The sequence below is a fragment of the Zootoca vivipara genome, chromosome 4, assembly GCF_963506605.1.
Source record: "Zootoca vivipara chromosome 4, rZooViv1.1, whole genome shotgun sequence".
In the NCBI taxonomy this organism is placed as follows: domain Eukaryota; kingdom Metazoa; phylum Chordata; class Lepidosauria; order Squamata; family Lacertidae; genus Zootoca; species Zootoca vivipara.
In genome coordinates, this window is record NC_083279.1 from 91,720,681 (window position 1) to 91,736,464 (window position 15,784).

At 44.0% G+C, this 15,784-nt stretch overlaps 1 protein-coding gene across 1 annotated transcript in view; it reads left to right on the forward strand.

Moving 5' to 3' along the window:
- The window catches only part of PRCP (prolylcarboxypeptidase), a 31,805-nt gene extending 16,361 nt beyond the window's left edge, over positions 1-15,444 (forward strand). The window contains exons 2-9 of the mRNA XM_035116077.2: positions 2,194-2,334; positions 4,374-4,475; positions 5,148-5,329; positions 6,075-6,232; positions 7,440-7,612; positions 10,858-11,022; positions 14,241-14,428; positions 15,094-15,444. Coding sequence (XP_034971968.1) covers positions 2,194-2,334; positions 4,374-4,475; positions 5,148-5,329; positions 6,075-6,232; positions 7,440-7,612; positions 10,858-11,022; positions 14,241-14,428; positions 15,094-15,304 — 1,320 coding nt within the window. The 3' untranslated portion in view covers positions 15,305-15,444. The remainder of the gene's footprint in view (positions 1-2,193; positions 2,335-4,373; positions 4,476-5,147; positions 5,330-6,074; positions 6,233-7,439; positions 7,613-10,857; positions 11,023-14,240; positions 14,429-15,093) is intronic.
- Positions 15,445-15,784: the final 340 nt, after the last annotated feature.

Below are 15,784 nucleotides of genomic sequence, written 5' to 3' on the forward strand. Positions count from 1 at the left end.
ACTGCTTCCAGGCTGGCTTCCTTTTTTGTATGTGTTTTCACAATTTCATCTGTAGGCCTTTCATTAACAGATAAAGTTGCATCTATATGTATTGCATTTTATGTAGGTAACTTAGCTTAGGACCAATGAGTGAAAGACAGTGAACAAGCTTTCTTGGTAGATCCACATTTGACGAGTCTTGTGTATTAGGACCTTTGGACCTTTGTAATAGTACGTCTTGACCGACTTGCCCTGTAACTCTCGCTCACGTATGTTTTCCCCCAAAGTATTGTTAGGGGTTTGTGGGTGCCCTGACCCCCTCTAGGTTCCTGGGAGCTAGGGTTCGATCAGTGCTTTGAGAATTAAGATGAGCTGACAGACATTTGATTCAGCAGTGTAAAAATGCTGAATCAACTCTAAACGTGCTTCCTAGGGAGTAGACCTAGTAAACACAGTGGGACTTCTGAATTAATATGCCTAGGATTGCTATGTTTAGCCTTGCCACTGTACCTACTCCTGCCCTTCTTGATGTTGCAAAACTTTGATTACATATTTTAAAAAAATACTGTAATACTTCGTTTAAAACTGAGATTTAAGAAGGCTTGGCTTGTTGACGGGCTTGTAAGCTGCAGGAGGATATCCTGTGACTTCCCTGAATCTTTTTACAAGGACACTAATATAGACAGGATGTGCCCTGTTGCGCTCTACTACCATGTCTTATTTGGGACTAGTGTGAATTCTTAAAGCCTTTCTCCATGGTCAGAAAACTTTACTACAGTACAATAGTTACATTTTATCCATAGAGTGATATTCCTTTATGCTCGGATCCAGCACCAGCACTTAAATTGCAGAGTGTGAGAGTAATATCCTATTTTGCTCTGGCTTTTGAAAAAAGCAAGGGATGAAAGTTCCAACATTAGCTTTGCTCCACAGGGGGATAACATGGCCACCAAGGGAATGAAATTAATAGATGAACAAAATGGAGTGTTGGGATTCCTTAAAGACTGTCTTATCTCCAGCATACCCAACCTATCACCGCAATCTGCAGGGGAAGACAGCCTGCAGATATCATATTGTGAAGGCCTCTCCTTCCTTGGAGGTTTATACGGTAAGCAGAGGTTGGATGGCCATCTATCATGGATGCTTTAGCTGAGATTACTGCATTGCAGGGGTTGGACTAGATGACCCTTGGGGTCCCTTCCAGCCCTACAATTCTATGATTCTATAGTGCAAATAGATTCCATTCACACAATGAACGTGTTTGTTGACAGGGAGAAAACTGTGGCCACTCTGTTGAGCAGGGCTCTGGACTCCTGCCTCAGAAGTCCTGCCATTGCAGCACCACTGCTATTCTGCACAGTAAGCCCGCAATTACACACAGTTAACTTGTGTGTATTCAGCTTTACATGCCTGGCAAATAAATAAATAGGCGGAAAGGGGGTGGGCATCCACGAAAAAAGACTGCCATTGAACCCAATGTGTTTTAACTATACAGGATTTTGGCTTTAGGTGTAACCACTGCGTTAAGGGGCCGGCTTACTGTATTGAATAACTTCTCTGAGTATCTAGTACAGTTTAGTTTTGCTCATGTGAACATAGCCTAGAACTAAAAACAGTAGGATGCTCAAAGGTGAGCCACTTCTTCAGCACTGTTACTGTTCGTAGCCTTTCTTGAAACATAGATGGGCTCCCACCTGAGTAGTCCAAATGCACAAAGCTTCAGATCGGGTCTTTTGCTTTAACTGGAAGAAGGTTTTAGTTTATGCAACAGCTCCACCTACTGTCTTTCTCCCATCCCAGTCTTCTTTGCTGAGTATGTTTACTTGAGTCTGTTTCTACTGTGATAGGTTCTGCATGTCTGAATAGCACATGAGCCAGTTGGTGTAGTGGTTACAGTGTCAGACTAGGACCAGGGAGGCCAGGATTCAAATCCAAACTCAGCCATGAAGTTCACTGGGTAACCTAGGGGCCAGTCACACTCTGCCTAACCTACCTCACAGGGTTATTTTTGGGATAAAATGAGAATGAGAGCTATGTATGCCACCTTGAGCTCCTTGTGGGGGAAAGGTGGGATATGAAATGTAATAAATAAATTGCTTGTGAATCTCATTACTCGAAGAGTTGCAGATAGAATGGTCTAAAATTAGGAAATTCCCTATTGATGAGTTTTACCTGCTTTCCATATCATGAGCTCCCTTCTGTCTGTTGCTGCAGATTGACCACTTTGGTTTTTCCGAAGATGGCACATTCAAGCAACGCTACCTCATTGCAGACCAGCACTGGAAGAGAAATATTGGGTCGATGCTCTTCTATACTGGCAATGAAGGCGATATCACCTGGTTTGCCAATAATACGGTAAGGGAGATTCTGGGACTCTAGGTAGGAACTCTCTTGCCATTTATTATCTGTACAGCTCTTAGAAGACCATTGGCGTTCTGATTTCCTACATATATTTTGGGATTGGAGTGTAATAATGGAAATGACTGGATAATCCCAGGAGCCAAAAATATCACATTTGTATCATTTAAAGAACTTTGTTCTAGATGACTTGGAAGTGGTGACAAATCTTGCTGCTGCAAAAACGTATAAAGCAAAAAACTGGAAGAAGAATACTGCTCCATCAGTTTCAGAATGGTGGAACAGAATATGTCTAACAGAACAATCCTAACTATAGGAAGCTGACCAAGTTGCTTGAAATATGCCAGGGTAAATTTTGCTTATATCACCCTTTTTGCAAGCATATGCTCACACTGGTTGCCAGGTCATGTGACTGATCTGAATAGAGTTAGTTTCCAATTAAAGGCACCCTGCCCAGTTCTGCTCACCCCCCTGGAATGTCCATTTTTTTTCAGGGCTTATGCCAACATAATATCCACTGTTCTTAGCTCAGGCAGAGCTAACACTGGCTGATCTGGGACAAGGGAGCTAGGCTGGTATATTTCCAGCTGAGCTGGGATGTGGTACTTTTGCCGGCATAGTCTTGGTGTGCTGGGAGTTAACTAATTGAGCCAGAAATCCACCAGATCCAAACTTGCTTGTCCTGATTGCTCTTGAGTTTTCTTTGCTCCCTAAATTAACATATTAAGGTAAAGGTAAAGGGACCCCTGACCATTAGGTCCAGTCGTGACCGACTCTGGGGTTGTGGCGCTCATCTCGCATTATTGGCCAAGGGAGCCGGCGTACAGCTTCCAGGTCATGTGGCCAGCATGACAAAGCCGCTTCTGGCGAACCAGAGCAGCACACAGAAACACTGTTTACCTTCCCGCTGTAAGTATTTATCTACTTGCACTTTGAGGTGCTTTTGAACTGCTAGGTTGGCAGGAGCTGGGACCGAGCAACAGGAGCTCACCCCGTCGCGGGGATTCGAACCACCGACCTTCTGATCGGCAAGCCCTGGGCTCAGTGGTTTAACTCACAGCACCACCCGTGTCCTACAAATTAACATATTACAGAAAAGTAATCATTAATATGAACTTTATTTGAGACTAACAACCTACTACCTGGTATTTCTCATGAATTCTAAGAACATGCCCCCCCCCAAAAAAAACCCAGTGCTTAAATTCAGGACAGTTTTTCAAAGACTCAGTTTTCATGTTGATTCAAAAAGGCATCTAAGTGTATCCACAAAATGTATTTGAAAGTTGTTTGTTCACTATGCATTTGGAAATCTCTTAAGATATTGTAAGGGGAAGGGCTTATAGAGAACAGCCCCCTCTCATCAGAAGCAGCCCATCTCCAAGCAGTCAGGAAAGCGAAGGGACGGATGAGGAAAGTCAGGAGACGGAAAGGAAGTGGCAGACCTCTGGCAACATCCAGGAGCTCCTGCTCCACAGGCAGGAAGAGAGGGAGAGGGAAAGAGAGGAGAGGACGCAGGCAGAACATAGACCCTTCCCCCCGACTCTGGAATTGAGGAGGAGGAGAAAGGGGAGGAGATTCGCTGTCCCGAGGCTTTTATGCTGGTCTGAATCGCGTAAAGGGGCAGTGCCTGATTCTGATACGGAATGAGAAGACATGAAACCGACAGCTCACTACACTGTAAATAATGTGCACTAATAAAGACTTTTGAAAGACAAGTATGTGGAAGGTCGTTACTCAAGAGTACTGTAGTCGCAATAATCCCTGACAGATATGATACCCAAATGGATAAAATTTGGGTATCATATCTTAAGAGATTTCCAAATGCATAGTGAACAAACAACTTTACAAAATATATAGTAGATGAATTGGAGTGATAAATTTCAGAATATACAACCTTACAACTCTTTTGCTTTATATTAATTATATATGCATAGGATGTTCTCTAACTTAAAGTTATAGTTAAATGGTTTAGTGGTTGGCAGTTTGTAAATCGACAACATTGAATGTCCTTGGTTTTTCTCTTTACTTCCTTCCAGGGTCTTATGTGGAACATAGCGGAAGAGCTTGATGCCATATTGGTATTTGCAGAACACCGATACTATGGAGAGTCTCTGCCCTTTGGAAACAAATCATTCAGTGTAAGTAGCCCCTTGCATTCAGGTTAGTCATTGGTTCAACAGAGACTTTAGAATTTTAGAGGACAACTAGAATGGGAGATACGGGTGCAGTAATAGAAAAAACATAAGCAATTTATATGCAAATAGAAAGCTATGGAGCAATTGCAAAATGGAAATTTGAGGTATAGGGATGAGTTGTTTCAGCAAGGGTAGCCATTTAAATACAGCTAAAACTCGGTGTCTTCCCTCATAGTCCTGCTACATTGGAGGTGACACAGTCTTGCCATGTGGCATTTACAAGGGTTCCTTTGGTAAAAGTAGACAGGGTTTCACCCACTGTCATAGCTTTACCCAACTATGGCATAATCCCTCCCACAACACACGATTTCAGGGTGCAGTTGTATCACATGGTTATATAGGTGGAGCTTGTGCTGCCCAAAGTGGTTGGGAACATCCCAGACACAGTCCTGTTCCTTTGCAGTAGAAACCATGTGAGCTGCTGTGCAGCGAGTGGTCAAGTGTGTGGATTCTTCTGTACCTTTTTGCTGAACTCCCACATCATTGTTTCCGGTGCTCTTTCCATTGAGCCATGTGAGAAATGAATAGCATTTTCACCTCCCATTGGGGTAGCAAAGACTAAGAGTCAATTTTCTGTTGTTACGTAAATGCAAATGTAATGGAATCTTGTTTCAGGATGCCAAGCATCTGAATTACCTGTCTTCAGAGCAAGCTCTGGCTGATTTTGCAGTGCTCATTCAACACCTGAAGCATACTATCCCTGGGACCCAGGACACTCCTGTCATTGCCATAGGGGGATCTTACGGAGGGATGCTTGCTGCATGGTTTCGAATGAAATATCCTCATATAGTAATTGGGTGAGTGCAGTACCAAAAGAGTATCAGAAAATGATCTTGTCTGATAGGAAATTCTGCATATTTCAGAGAACCAGCTATCACTAATTGGATTTAAATATCCAATATTCAAATACACACACACACAGCGCGCACACAGAGAGAGAGAGCAGATTTGTGTGTGTGTGTGTCTGTAGATGTGTTCATCTCATAGGTAAGGGTGTGTGTGTGTGTGTGTGTGTGTGTGTGTGTGTGTATGCTTCGCCGCTGGACTCCTCATCACTTATAAGGCACCGTGGCTGCTTTTGAGAAGGCAGGGCAAAACTGAATTAACAAAAGCTGCAACCTCCCGCCTTTTTCCCACCTGGAAATTCACCACACATTTATCTAATATCTTTATTTTTAACTCTATCCTGCAACTTAAGACACATTTTAATTTTGTCTCGTGACCTTTCTTCACTACCCTTTCTCCTATTTTAAAAACAGTGCTGTTGTCACTGTCAATTCCTCACTTTTAAGATTGGCACAAGCAAGTCTTGGGTTGCAACCCCCATGCTAAAGAACTGCAAAGCAACAGCTCTGCGAGGAAGGCTATTAATTGGAGGGGGAAAGCTTACGGAAAAACAGGCCAGGACTAATGGCTTTGGGGGATGATTCCAGTTGGCTCACTGCTAGGTTTGTATCCGTGGCAAAAGCTCTTGTTGCCACAAGTGCTCAGTTAGATCTCCATATTCATTGATCTTCTCTCTTTTTTTTCCTTGGCTCACAGAGCTCTTGCAGCTTCAGCCCCCATCTGGCAGTTCGATAACCTGGTTCCCTGTGGCAACTTTTATCGTATCGTAACCGAAGATTTCAAAAAGAGTGGGAACTGTTGCTCAGAAAGTATCAGGAACTCCTGGGCAGCCATTGACCGTCTTGCTTCCACAGGTAGGCAGCTCATAAAAAGACTCGCCTAGAGGCTTCTCTAGGCCTCCGATCTCTGCTGTGATGTGCTCCTAGCAGTTCTATAAAGCCTGCCTGCCTTGGGGGTGGGGCTGCCCCGGTGGGGCAACAACAAAGGGGGTCATCCCTTTGGAGACAGCGCTTTGGTGGTGGAATGAGGGGATGGACCAGCCTCCTGGTTGTAAGATTAATGGTTTTAAGGGATTTTAATCATTAAGTGTGTTTTTTATTAGTTTGGAGAAATTAGTACTGTTTTATGTTTTATGTATTTTGTGGTTTTTTTTAATATTGCAACTTCAGGTTGGGAACCACCCTGAGACCTATGGGTGTGGGGTGGTATACAGATTTAATAAACAACATCCAGGCTACCACTTCATTCACTCTCCAGAGATTGCACTTTCCTTTATTCCCTTCCTTCGCACATACCTCACACATTATAATGACCAGGTACTTTCTCCCCAGCTTGGCTTTAAGAAGCACAAATGCTGGGGGTGGTGGGAGTTGTCATCCGTAGCCTATTGGGGCACAGGCAGTATCCAGTAGTAGATGCTCATGATGCTGCCCAAATACATTTCACACACATATTTTTTGCCTGTGTAATCCCTGTTGGAAGTGGCCATAGGATCTCTCTCAAGGCTCTCCTGAGATGTTAAGAGCCTCCTTTCTGCACTCTTTGTACTGACATATCTAGGTGTTCAGAGGCTGCTCTATCTAGCACTCAGAGCTCACCTCACTAGCCCCTACTCAATGCCCTCCTTCAGCTCTTCTGTCTGGGTGAAATGTACCCTTGAACCTGGGTAATGCCTCTTGCTTCCCTGAAGAGGGTTGTGTTGTGTGACTTTTGCATGGCTTGAATGTAACCTCCTGGAAAAAGAGTTGCATTTGTTCCCCTGCCCACTTTTTGTCTCTGGCCGTACCCACCAATATTAGTGCAGCGCCCAGGAAGTTGGCAGTGAGGAAATTTGCCCCTTGAGCGAAAAAAAGATTTCCCACTCAGTATAGAAGTTCAGTTGTCAACATCTCCAGTTTTTTTTTTTTTTTAGACTCCTGGATAGGAGGACTTGGAAAAGACCCCAAGAAGAGGCACTGCCCAGAGAGGAGAAAAAACTGAACTAGAGAGAGCAATGGTCTGACTTGGCATAAGGCAGCTTAATATGTGTTAACTTGAATCTCTGTATTTTCTCCTTTCTAGAGGAAGGCTTGCATTGGCTTTCGTCTACATTTCGCCTGTGCAGCCCGCTGAAAACTGTGGTAGATGCTGCTGTTTTCAAAGGATGGCTAAGTGAGACTTGGGTTAATTTGGCAATGGTTGACTACCCATATAAGGCTGACTTCTTGCAACCTCTCCCTGCCTGGCCTATTAAGGTAACTGAACAAAGGCATCTTTTCATTTATTCCCCATCCCCTCTTTTAGTCAACACTTTTTAAAGACTCTAGGAGGTTGAACATGAATAAATAGCAATGACACAGGATGCCCAAGGATTCCATAATAAGAGAATTCTAAGCATAATTTGGTCAATCGCACAACCTCCAGATGATTTTCCTTTGAGGAGGTTGTAGTTCAATAATAACTGAACATTAAATTAAATTTTTATTCTGCCTCTTGGCTCCACAGTGGTGCTCCCAAGGTAGCAAATAATTTCAGTTAAAAACATCAGTGTACAAAAGCAGCCAGCACATTAGGCACCACAGCCACAGACATAAATTGTGCCTTTCAGCATTGTGAGTTGTTTCTAAACAATTGCTTTTAATTGATGCCTGAAGATAGAGGAGATGCATACTTTTTAATTAAGGGGATTAGCAGAATTTCTAGTGCCAAGATGTGATGTAACCTAAGCAGGGAGAGGGGAGCAGCCCTGCCCAAACACACACACACACCGCAGAAGACCAAAAGGAGTGAGCTACAAGCTAGTAGTTGAAAGTAGTAGCTTTATTGTAGGGGACGTGTATTCTTAAGTGAGCTGTGTTTCCTATGCTAGGATATGGCACATAGAGGCAAAAGGCTTCCAGAAGGACCTACAGTCATAGTTTAGGTACCACTACCGAGAAGGCCCTGCCCTTTGTACCTGCCAAGTCTACCTCCAGTGGAGCAGTGACACAATAACCTCCCCTAAAGATCCAAGTGCATGAACACATTTTTATGGGAAGAGGTGACTCTTCAGGTACTGTACCTAAAAGTCCAGGGAGGACACAGATTGGTGGGAAGATGCTGCATTGCTCACAGCCCAGAGATTCTTCAAGACCAGTCTAGGACTTTGGGACTGTTTAACGGCCTTTTGTGGGGGGGGGGGGAGGAGAGAGAGGTGAGGGAAGATACCAGTACGTGGAAATCCAGGTTTGGTAAAACTTTGAAACCAAATTTGTTTTGTTCATTACTGCTTGCTTTAGAGGGTTTTTTTTAATGGCTAGAAACCATTTAGGGAGGGGGTGGCTTTCCTTGAGAGCCTTTTGACAAGGCACTTCAGTTCCCCAACACCTAAAACCAAGAGATTTCCTTCTCTTTTGTTGCAAAACATTTTTTTAAAAGAGAAAAATGTATGCAGCCTCTCTGGGTGGCATAAGCTGTTCCAGTTTCCTCCCTTCCTTTCTTTTCAAACGGTGGACTTCAGTGACAAAACTAATGTGATTATCCTGAGTGAGATTTAGAGGTGTATTGAGAGCTTATGGGAAAGAATCCATTCGAACAGTTGAATATATCTGCTTAATCCTCCTCTGTAATGGGGCCCATGGTCCCCTGGGGAAGTGCAGGCTTTCCCTCTTTCCCCCAATCCTACCCCCTTTCACCGCTGCCCTTCATAAAAGGTTGCCGCCTCTTAAAGCTGCTCTTTAACTTCCGTATGGCACATCTGTGCTAGTAAAGGAGTTTTCAGGAATCCTTGGTCTTCCAGCCGAGAAGCTGCTCAGTAGGCTGGAAAAGGCTACAAGGCGTCTTAATAAGTGATTAACTCCCCACCCCCCTTCACTCTTCGCTCAGTGAACCAGCTCCTGCCAAGAACTGAATACCGAAGCTGTTGGAACTCTCCCCTCCCCCTCCCCCACCCGCACCTTACTAAGGCACCAGATCATCAATGTCTCAAAGTAATGTAAAACAGATTGTTACCTCATCCTCAGCCTGTTTGCAGTAGCATCCACAATTGCACTGCAAAGGAGCCATCTTAAACTAAAGATCCCTCCTCTTCAGAGAGGGGGGAATTTGCGGGTGGGACCCGCTCTACGCTGCGAGCAGGAGGGCGTGGCGTGTCCGGCTCCCTGCTCCACCTTTACCTGCCGCGCTCAGGGCTGGCCAATAGGGCCAGCTGAGGGCGGGGCTACCGGTTTTTAAAAGAGCGCGGCAGACTCCAGATCGCCCCTTTTCGCTCCTGCACCTCATCGGATCTCCCGCCCACCCCCCTTTAGGTTTCCCCTTAGGGTGTTCGCTTTGACCTTGCTATGGTTGGTCGCCTTGGTTGCCCAAGGGGCCTAGTAGGAGTTTTTTATCCAATTGGCTAATTGGCACCGGCCTCTTGGTTTTTTCGCCTACCTCGTAGCAATTCGTCACAACTTCTTCGGTATTTGGCGGTAGGCATTGGAATATGGAGTTGTCTGGTGTGTTCGAGGACTGGTTGTGGCCACCATCCAACCCTCCTCTTATAGGGGTATCCCCTTAAGGGATCCGGCGGTCGTGGATCCCGTCCTACGCCCTGCTGGTGGCTAGGGCCATGGCACGACCCCCAGTGGCACTAGGGGGAGCTTTCAGTTGTATTTGCATCAACAGGCTCCTCCCTTGGGGTGTTAACCTGATATGACCCCCCCGCCGAGCGGGGTGGAGTCACGCTTGCAAGCGAGTCCAATGCCTAAGCCAATACCTCTCACTTGCTTTAACCAATAAAGTTGTGTCCTTATTCTACCCATTAACTCTAATACCATGTGTCACTGTGTCTTTATTTATCGCGGGGGGCAGGTCCTCGAACCGCAAATGAATCTTCTTGGAGAGACCAAACAGCTCAGCAGGAGCTGCACCTAAGAACATAAGAGGCTGCTTGATCTGGTCTGGGACCCTGCCCTCAAAGTGGCTAACCACACACCTATGGGAAGCTTGCAAGCAGGATCTGAGCATAACTGTTCTCTCCCCATTTAGAATTCCCAGTAACCTGTATTCAGTAAGGTACTGCCTTCAACAGTAGATGATTTCCCTCTGTGAAAATCATTTGGGGGTTAGTAAGCTTAAACTCTCAAAAGTTCTTTAAAGCAAGGGTGGCTAACCTGTGACACTCCAGATGTTGCTGGACTTTCAACTCCCATCAGCCCTGGCCCAAGGGATAATGGGAAATGAAGTCCAGCAACATTTTGAGGACCACAGGTTCCTCACCCCTGTTTTTATTAAAGGATAATGAAGGAAATCCTCTTGCTGCAGATCTGTGGTGATGATTTTGTTTATTGGTAGAATAACAAATGTTTTGGCTATGCCAAGATTCAAAGTTTAGAGGTTGCTTATCTGCTGTCACTAACCAGAGCCGACAAACTGAGTCTACAGAAAACGCAGCATCTCCTGTCTGCAGGTTTAGTCTATTGCTGATTTATTTGTGCTCTCTCTCTCTCTTTAAAAAGCTCTTCTTCTTTTCTGTCTTTAGGCAGTTTGTAGCTACTTGAGGAATCCCAAACTACCAGACAAATTGCTGCTGCAAAACATCTTGCAGGCAGTAGACGTCTACTATAACTACACAGGACGTGCTTCATGCCTTAATTTAACTCAGACTGCCACAAAAAGCCTTGGGATTAAGGGCTGGTATTATCAGGTATGTATGCAGCATCATTTGCTCTGTGAAACTGTGGCACAAAGTGGGGCTCTTTACTGGAGACCCATATGTGAATGCAGAATGTCCTATGTTTGATTTCCGACAGCTACAATAAAAAATAAAAAGGATCAGGAGGTCACAGGTAATAGGAAAGACTGTGAGATAAGGTTACAGGCACAACTGGTCTAACCTGGTATGAAACACAATAAAGACCCAGTTATAGATCCATCTCAACGTTTAAGTCCTTTTACAATAGGTTCCATTTAATCCTGAGTCATTGGGGAAGGTTTTTCTACTCATTTGTGATATAATTCATCCCATTTAAATGTCTAAATTGTAATATCTTTTAAGTAAACATCAATTCTTTTTGCATTTCCTCTAACCATTCTGCTTTATCTTGTCATATGTGATTAAATTCCAGCTCGGTTTCACTGTCCCGAGTATCCTTAGCTATCGTCTCCATTTTCACATTTGAGAGTTCAATTAACCATTGTGCTTCTATACAAATGGGCACCTAGTCTGAACATACGTTCTACGGATTTAATGTTCTTCCTAACTGAATGTTCAAATGTGGAAAAGGAAGACGGATGAAAACTACTCAGGATTCTGAAACCAAGCTGGAATTCGATAGTATATCACAAGATAAAGCACAATGGTTAGAGGAAATGCAAAACATTTTGGATGTTTCTTAAAGGATTTAAAAGCTGTTAAAATTAAGAAATATCAACATGATTACAGGATTACAGAAATGAGAAAGTAAACCTTTGGTTGAGTTCCTTTTAAAAGAACCATGTAGTTTCCATTCAGATCCTTAGAGTAGCAATAGTTACTGGGAGACCTCAAATGGGGAGGAATATAACAGATCGAGAATGCTTTTTGAGTCATCGCCCCAAATTAAGACAGTTGAGGTGGTTCAACATACTCCCCAGTATTCCTGAAGGAGACTGGTCTAGTAGGCAAAATATCTTTTGAACTGAACATTGATGAGAACTCTGTTCTGAATAAAGGTTTGCCATTTGTGCCCACTCCTAAACACAAATTTTTCACACACCATGATTGATATTTATGCATTGTTCTGCCTTAGGAAATTAAAAGACACTTCCATTAAGACTCAAAAGTGGGGATGGCTAGTCTTAAAATTAAATTACAATATATTCCAGTTACTCAACGTTCTAATAGTCACACTTTTTTATATAAAAAAGATAGAGTTAAGAGACTTCTGAAAAGGGTTTTGTTATTGCACTTTGAAAGATTAGCAGTTGAACAATTGGGTAATGCTATTGCTTTAAAACCTGATGATGATGGTGGAGTTGTAGTACTTTTGAATAAGGAGCACTACCTTAATGAAAATTTCTCATCTAAAAAATTCTTATCAGCTGGACATGCACGAGAGGAATTATTTGGACACAATCCCCAAACAAGATTGTTTAAAAAAACCTTTCCTAAGGCTCAGGACTGATTGGGACATTTTTGAAAAAGACCTAATGGTCAAAATGGATCTATAACCAGTTGTTCCACAAAAATAATATTGTTCATTGTCCTTTTCCATAGGTTTTTTTTTAGTACATTAAAAGTATATTTTCATATTTCTGGGTCTTTTTGCTGATTGCGTTTCATACATACATGTATACCTGAAGGAGCGTCTCCACCTCCATCATTCAGCCCAGAAACTGAGATCCAGCGCCGAGGGCCTTCTGGCGGTTCCCTCATTGCGAGAAGCGAGGTTACAGGGAACCAGACAGAGGGCCTTCTCAGTAGTGGCACCTGCCCTGTGGAACGCCCTTCCAACAGATGTCAAGGAAATAAGCAGCTATCCCATTTTTAAAAGACATCTGAAGGCAGCCCTATTTAGGGAAGTTTTTAATATTTAATGCTGTTTTGTTTTAGTATTCGATTGGAAGCCGCCCAGTGTGGCTGGGGAGACTCAGCTGGATGGGTGGGGTGGGGTACAAATAATAAATTATTATTATATTATTATTATACATAGAGACCATGACTGCATATTGTACTATGTCCTTGATGTGGTATAAGGTAGCTTCTTCCTATGTCCCTAAATAATATAAATAATAATATAATATAACAAAATTTAACTAGACCGAATAAAGCCAACAATGTATGCACAGCTTTTAAAAACGCAGCTATGACCAGTAAAACTTGATTGCATGGTGGTAATTTTACAGCCTTGTGCCGTCATGAACAATAAGGAGTTACATGCAGATGAGTGACAGAATTGATGAAGGAGAGAAGGTGCAATCCATCTTTTCTCTATATCTAGCGTAGAAATGGGAGGGGCAATGTTTTCCACCCCTCCTCTGCCAGCCCAAGTAGTCTAGTGAAAAACAAATCCTAATCTGGTAGCTTTTTGGGTGGTGGATATATTTACAGTGCCAATAAAGTACAGAACATGGTTGGGAAACTAGCACAGCCTTTGGTCCTAGCCTGTGGCCTTCCCTACCCAAGCGTGGCAATTAGGATAAAGAAGGGGCTCTTACTTCAGGGGCAGGCGGCAGGTCTGGGGGGGGACTAAGCACATTTTTGCTTTGCCCCCACCCATCTCTGGCATGCATTTCCCAGAAGATTCTCCATGGAGAAATGCAGCTTTTGGGTGGAAAGGGGTTTTTCAACCATGATGTGATGCTCTCAGTCTGCCTAGTGCTTAACAGAGCACAGGAGGCCAGGCAGGTCCCTGCTCTGAAGAGTGTGCCATCTGAGCTACTGGAGGAAGCAGGGGTAAAACAAGAGACACAATATGGAAGTTGTTTTAGTTATACACAACTGAGGCTTAGTGAAAAGCCGCCAAGTTGCAACAGAATGTCTAGACGTTGAGGTCAAACTGGTTGAACTGGACCTTCTGTAGCCTTGTGATGTCCAGGGAAGACAACAGTGAAGTTGGGCAACTTGGAAGAAAAAAGTTTAAAATACCACCCTGGGGGCAGGGGTGGGTGAGAGTGCCCGTTCCAGATATACTCTGAGCCTCAGGAGTTTAGAACAATGAAGCAATAAAAGCTGAACAGTCACACTTTTATATTGTCCTCATGCTATGGTGAACTTGTACCGTAGAAAACTCGATTGTTTTAGAAGTGCTGCCTTATTTATACAGCAATCTTGATGTACCTGCCTGTTGCTTTACAGAGGATCATAAGTTGGTCCCCCCACCCCTTAAAAAGGTGGTCTACTTCTCTAAACTAATTGTTTTTCTCTTCACCCTTCTGCTCTAGGCTTGCACTGAAATGGTGATGCCCATGTGTTCAGATGGCGTCAACGACATGTTTGAGCCCGAAAAGTGGGACTTGAAAACCTACTCGGATGACTGCTTCAAAACCTGGGGGGTGAGACCTCGTCCTGACTGGATCCCCACTCTCTATGGGGGGAAGAACATCAGTGCTCACAGCAATATCATCTTCAGGTGAGGTGTTGGTTCGTCTGTCAATCATAAGTGTTGGACATGGCTGGAATGTGAGTTTTGTCACTAGCTGATGGCATTTGGTGCTGTTCTGGAGCAGCATAGAATTCCTCCTGTGACTGTATTGTGACTCTCTGTCCGTCAACAGAGAGTGTTGCTTCTCTTGTCTACATTTTCCATTTTATGCAAGGTAGTAGTACTTGAATAGTCAGCAAATGATGGAAAACTGATGCCACGCCAGCAGAGGGGATGATAACATAATTGCATATTGGAATTGCATGAGTAAGAGATTTATGTGGTCAGCCTTGCACTCACTTTGCATAGCTTGCTAAACGTAGGAATGACTTTTGTGGGAACAGGTGTCTTAGACGTGCATGCACAGAAGTAAATAGCAGGAGTCAGCTTGAATTTTTGCTGGAATCTTACATTCATGGTCCACTTTTCAGCCAAGATTACTTTCCACAAAAGAGAGTCACACACATGACCTTCAGGGCCCCTGACAATTGCTTTACAGTTGACACTCTGATCCAGTTTCCAGGGTGATAATACAAAACGAGCCTTTCCATTGACCTGCAGAGATTGCTGGGATGGGATGCAAACCTTTTGTTAATTGGGATGTTCCTAACATGCAGGTGTTCATTTCTCCCCCTCCCCTTTTTCCCTTCCAGCAATGGTGGGCTCGACCCCTGGTCTGGGGGCGGAGTAACACGGAATATCACAGACACTCTAGTTGCCATAGTGATCCCAGAAGGTGCTCATCACTTGGACCTGCGCTCCAACAGCCCTTATGATCCGGAATCCGTGCTGCAAGCCCGTCTTTTGGAAGTTCACTACATGAGACTCTGGTTGCAGAACTATCGTCGTAATGGTTCGAAGTAACTGAAAGAGCTGGTTTTTGTGGTTTCCACTTTCTCCTGTCAACGCCGAGGGAGGACCTGCTGGCTTGATGGCTGACTTCACACAAGTGTTTTCCCCCTCGTTGTTTCATGCCTACTTTCCTCTTTCTCTCCTAACCAAAGCATCTTATTTGTATAGCAGATATCTGGCTGTACAAAGGATCTTTTGAGGTGGCAAACCTAAACCTTGCAGTGTGTGGCTCCAGACTAGTGGCTCTTCCTTGATGTTCTTCTGGCACTTCACAATTTTGCCACAGTTCAAATGGCATTGCCGGCGTTTAGGGCCCTGCCCACTCCACCATGTCTTATGGAAGAAAGCTGCTTAGAGGAATTTCCCACTGCTCCTGGTTGAGCATTGGAACCCGAATTTGGGAGTGTAGGGTATCTTTGTGGGGGGGTTGGGGGAAAAGGCTTTCCTTTCTTTGCTCCACAAGCATCCCTCATGTGGGGGAAGCTGGCACTT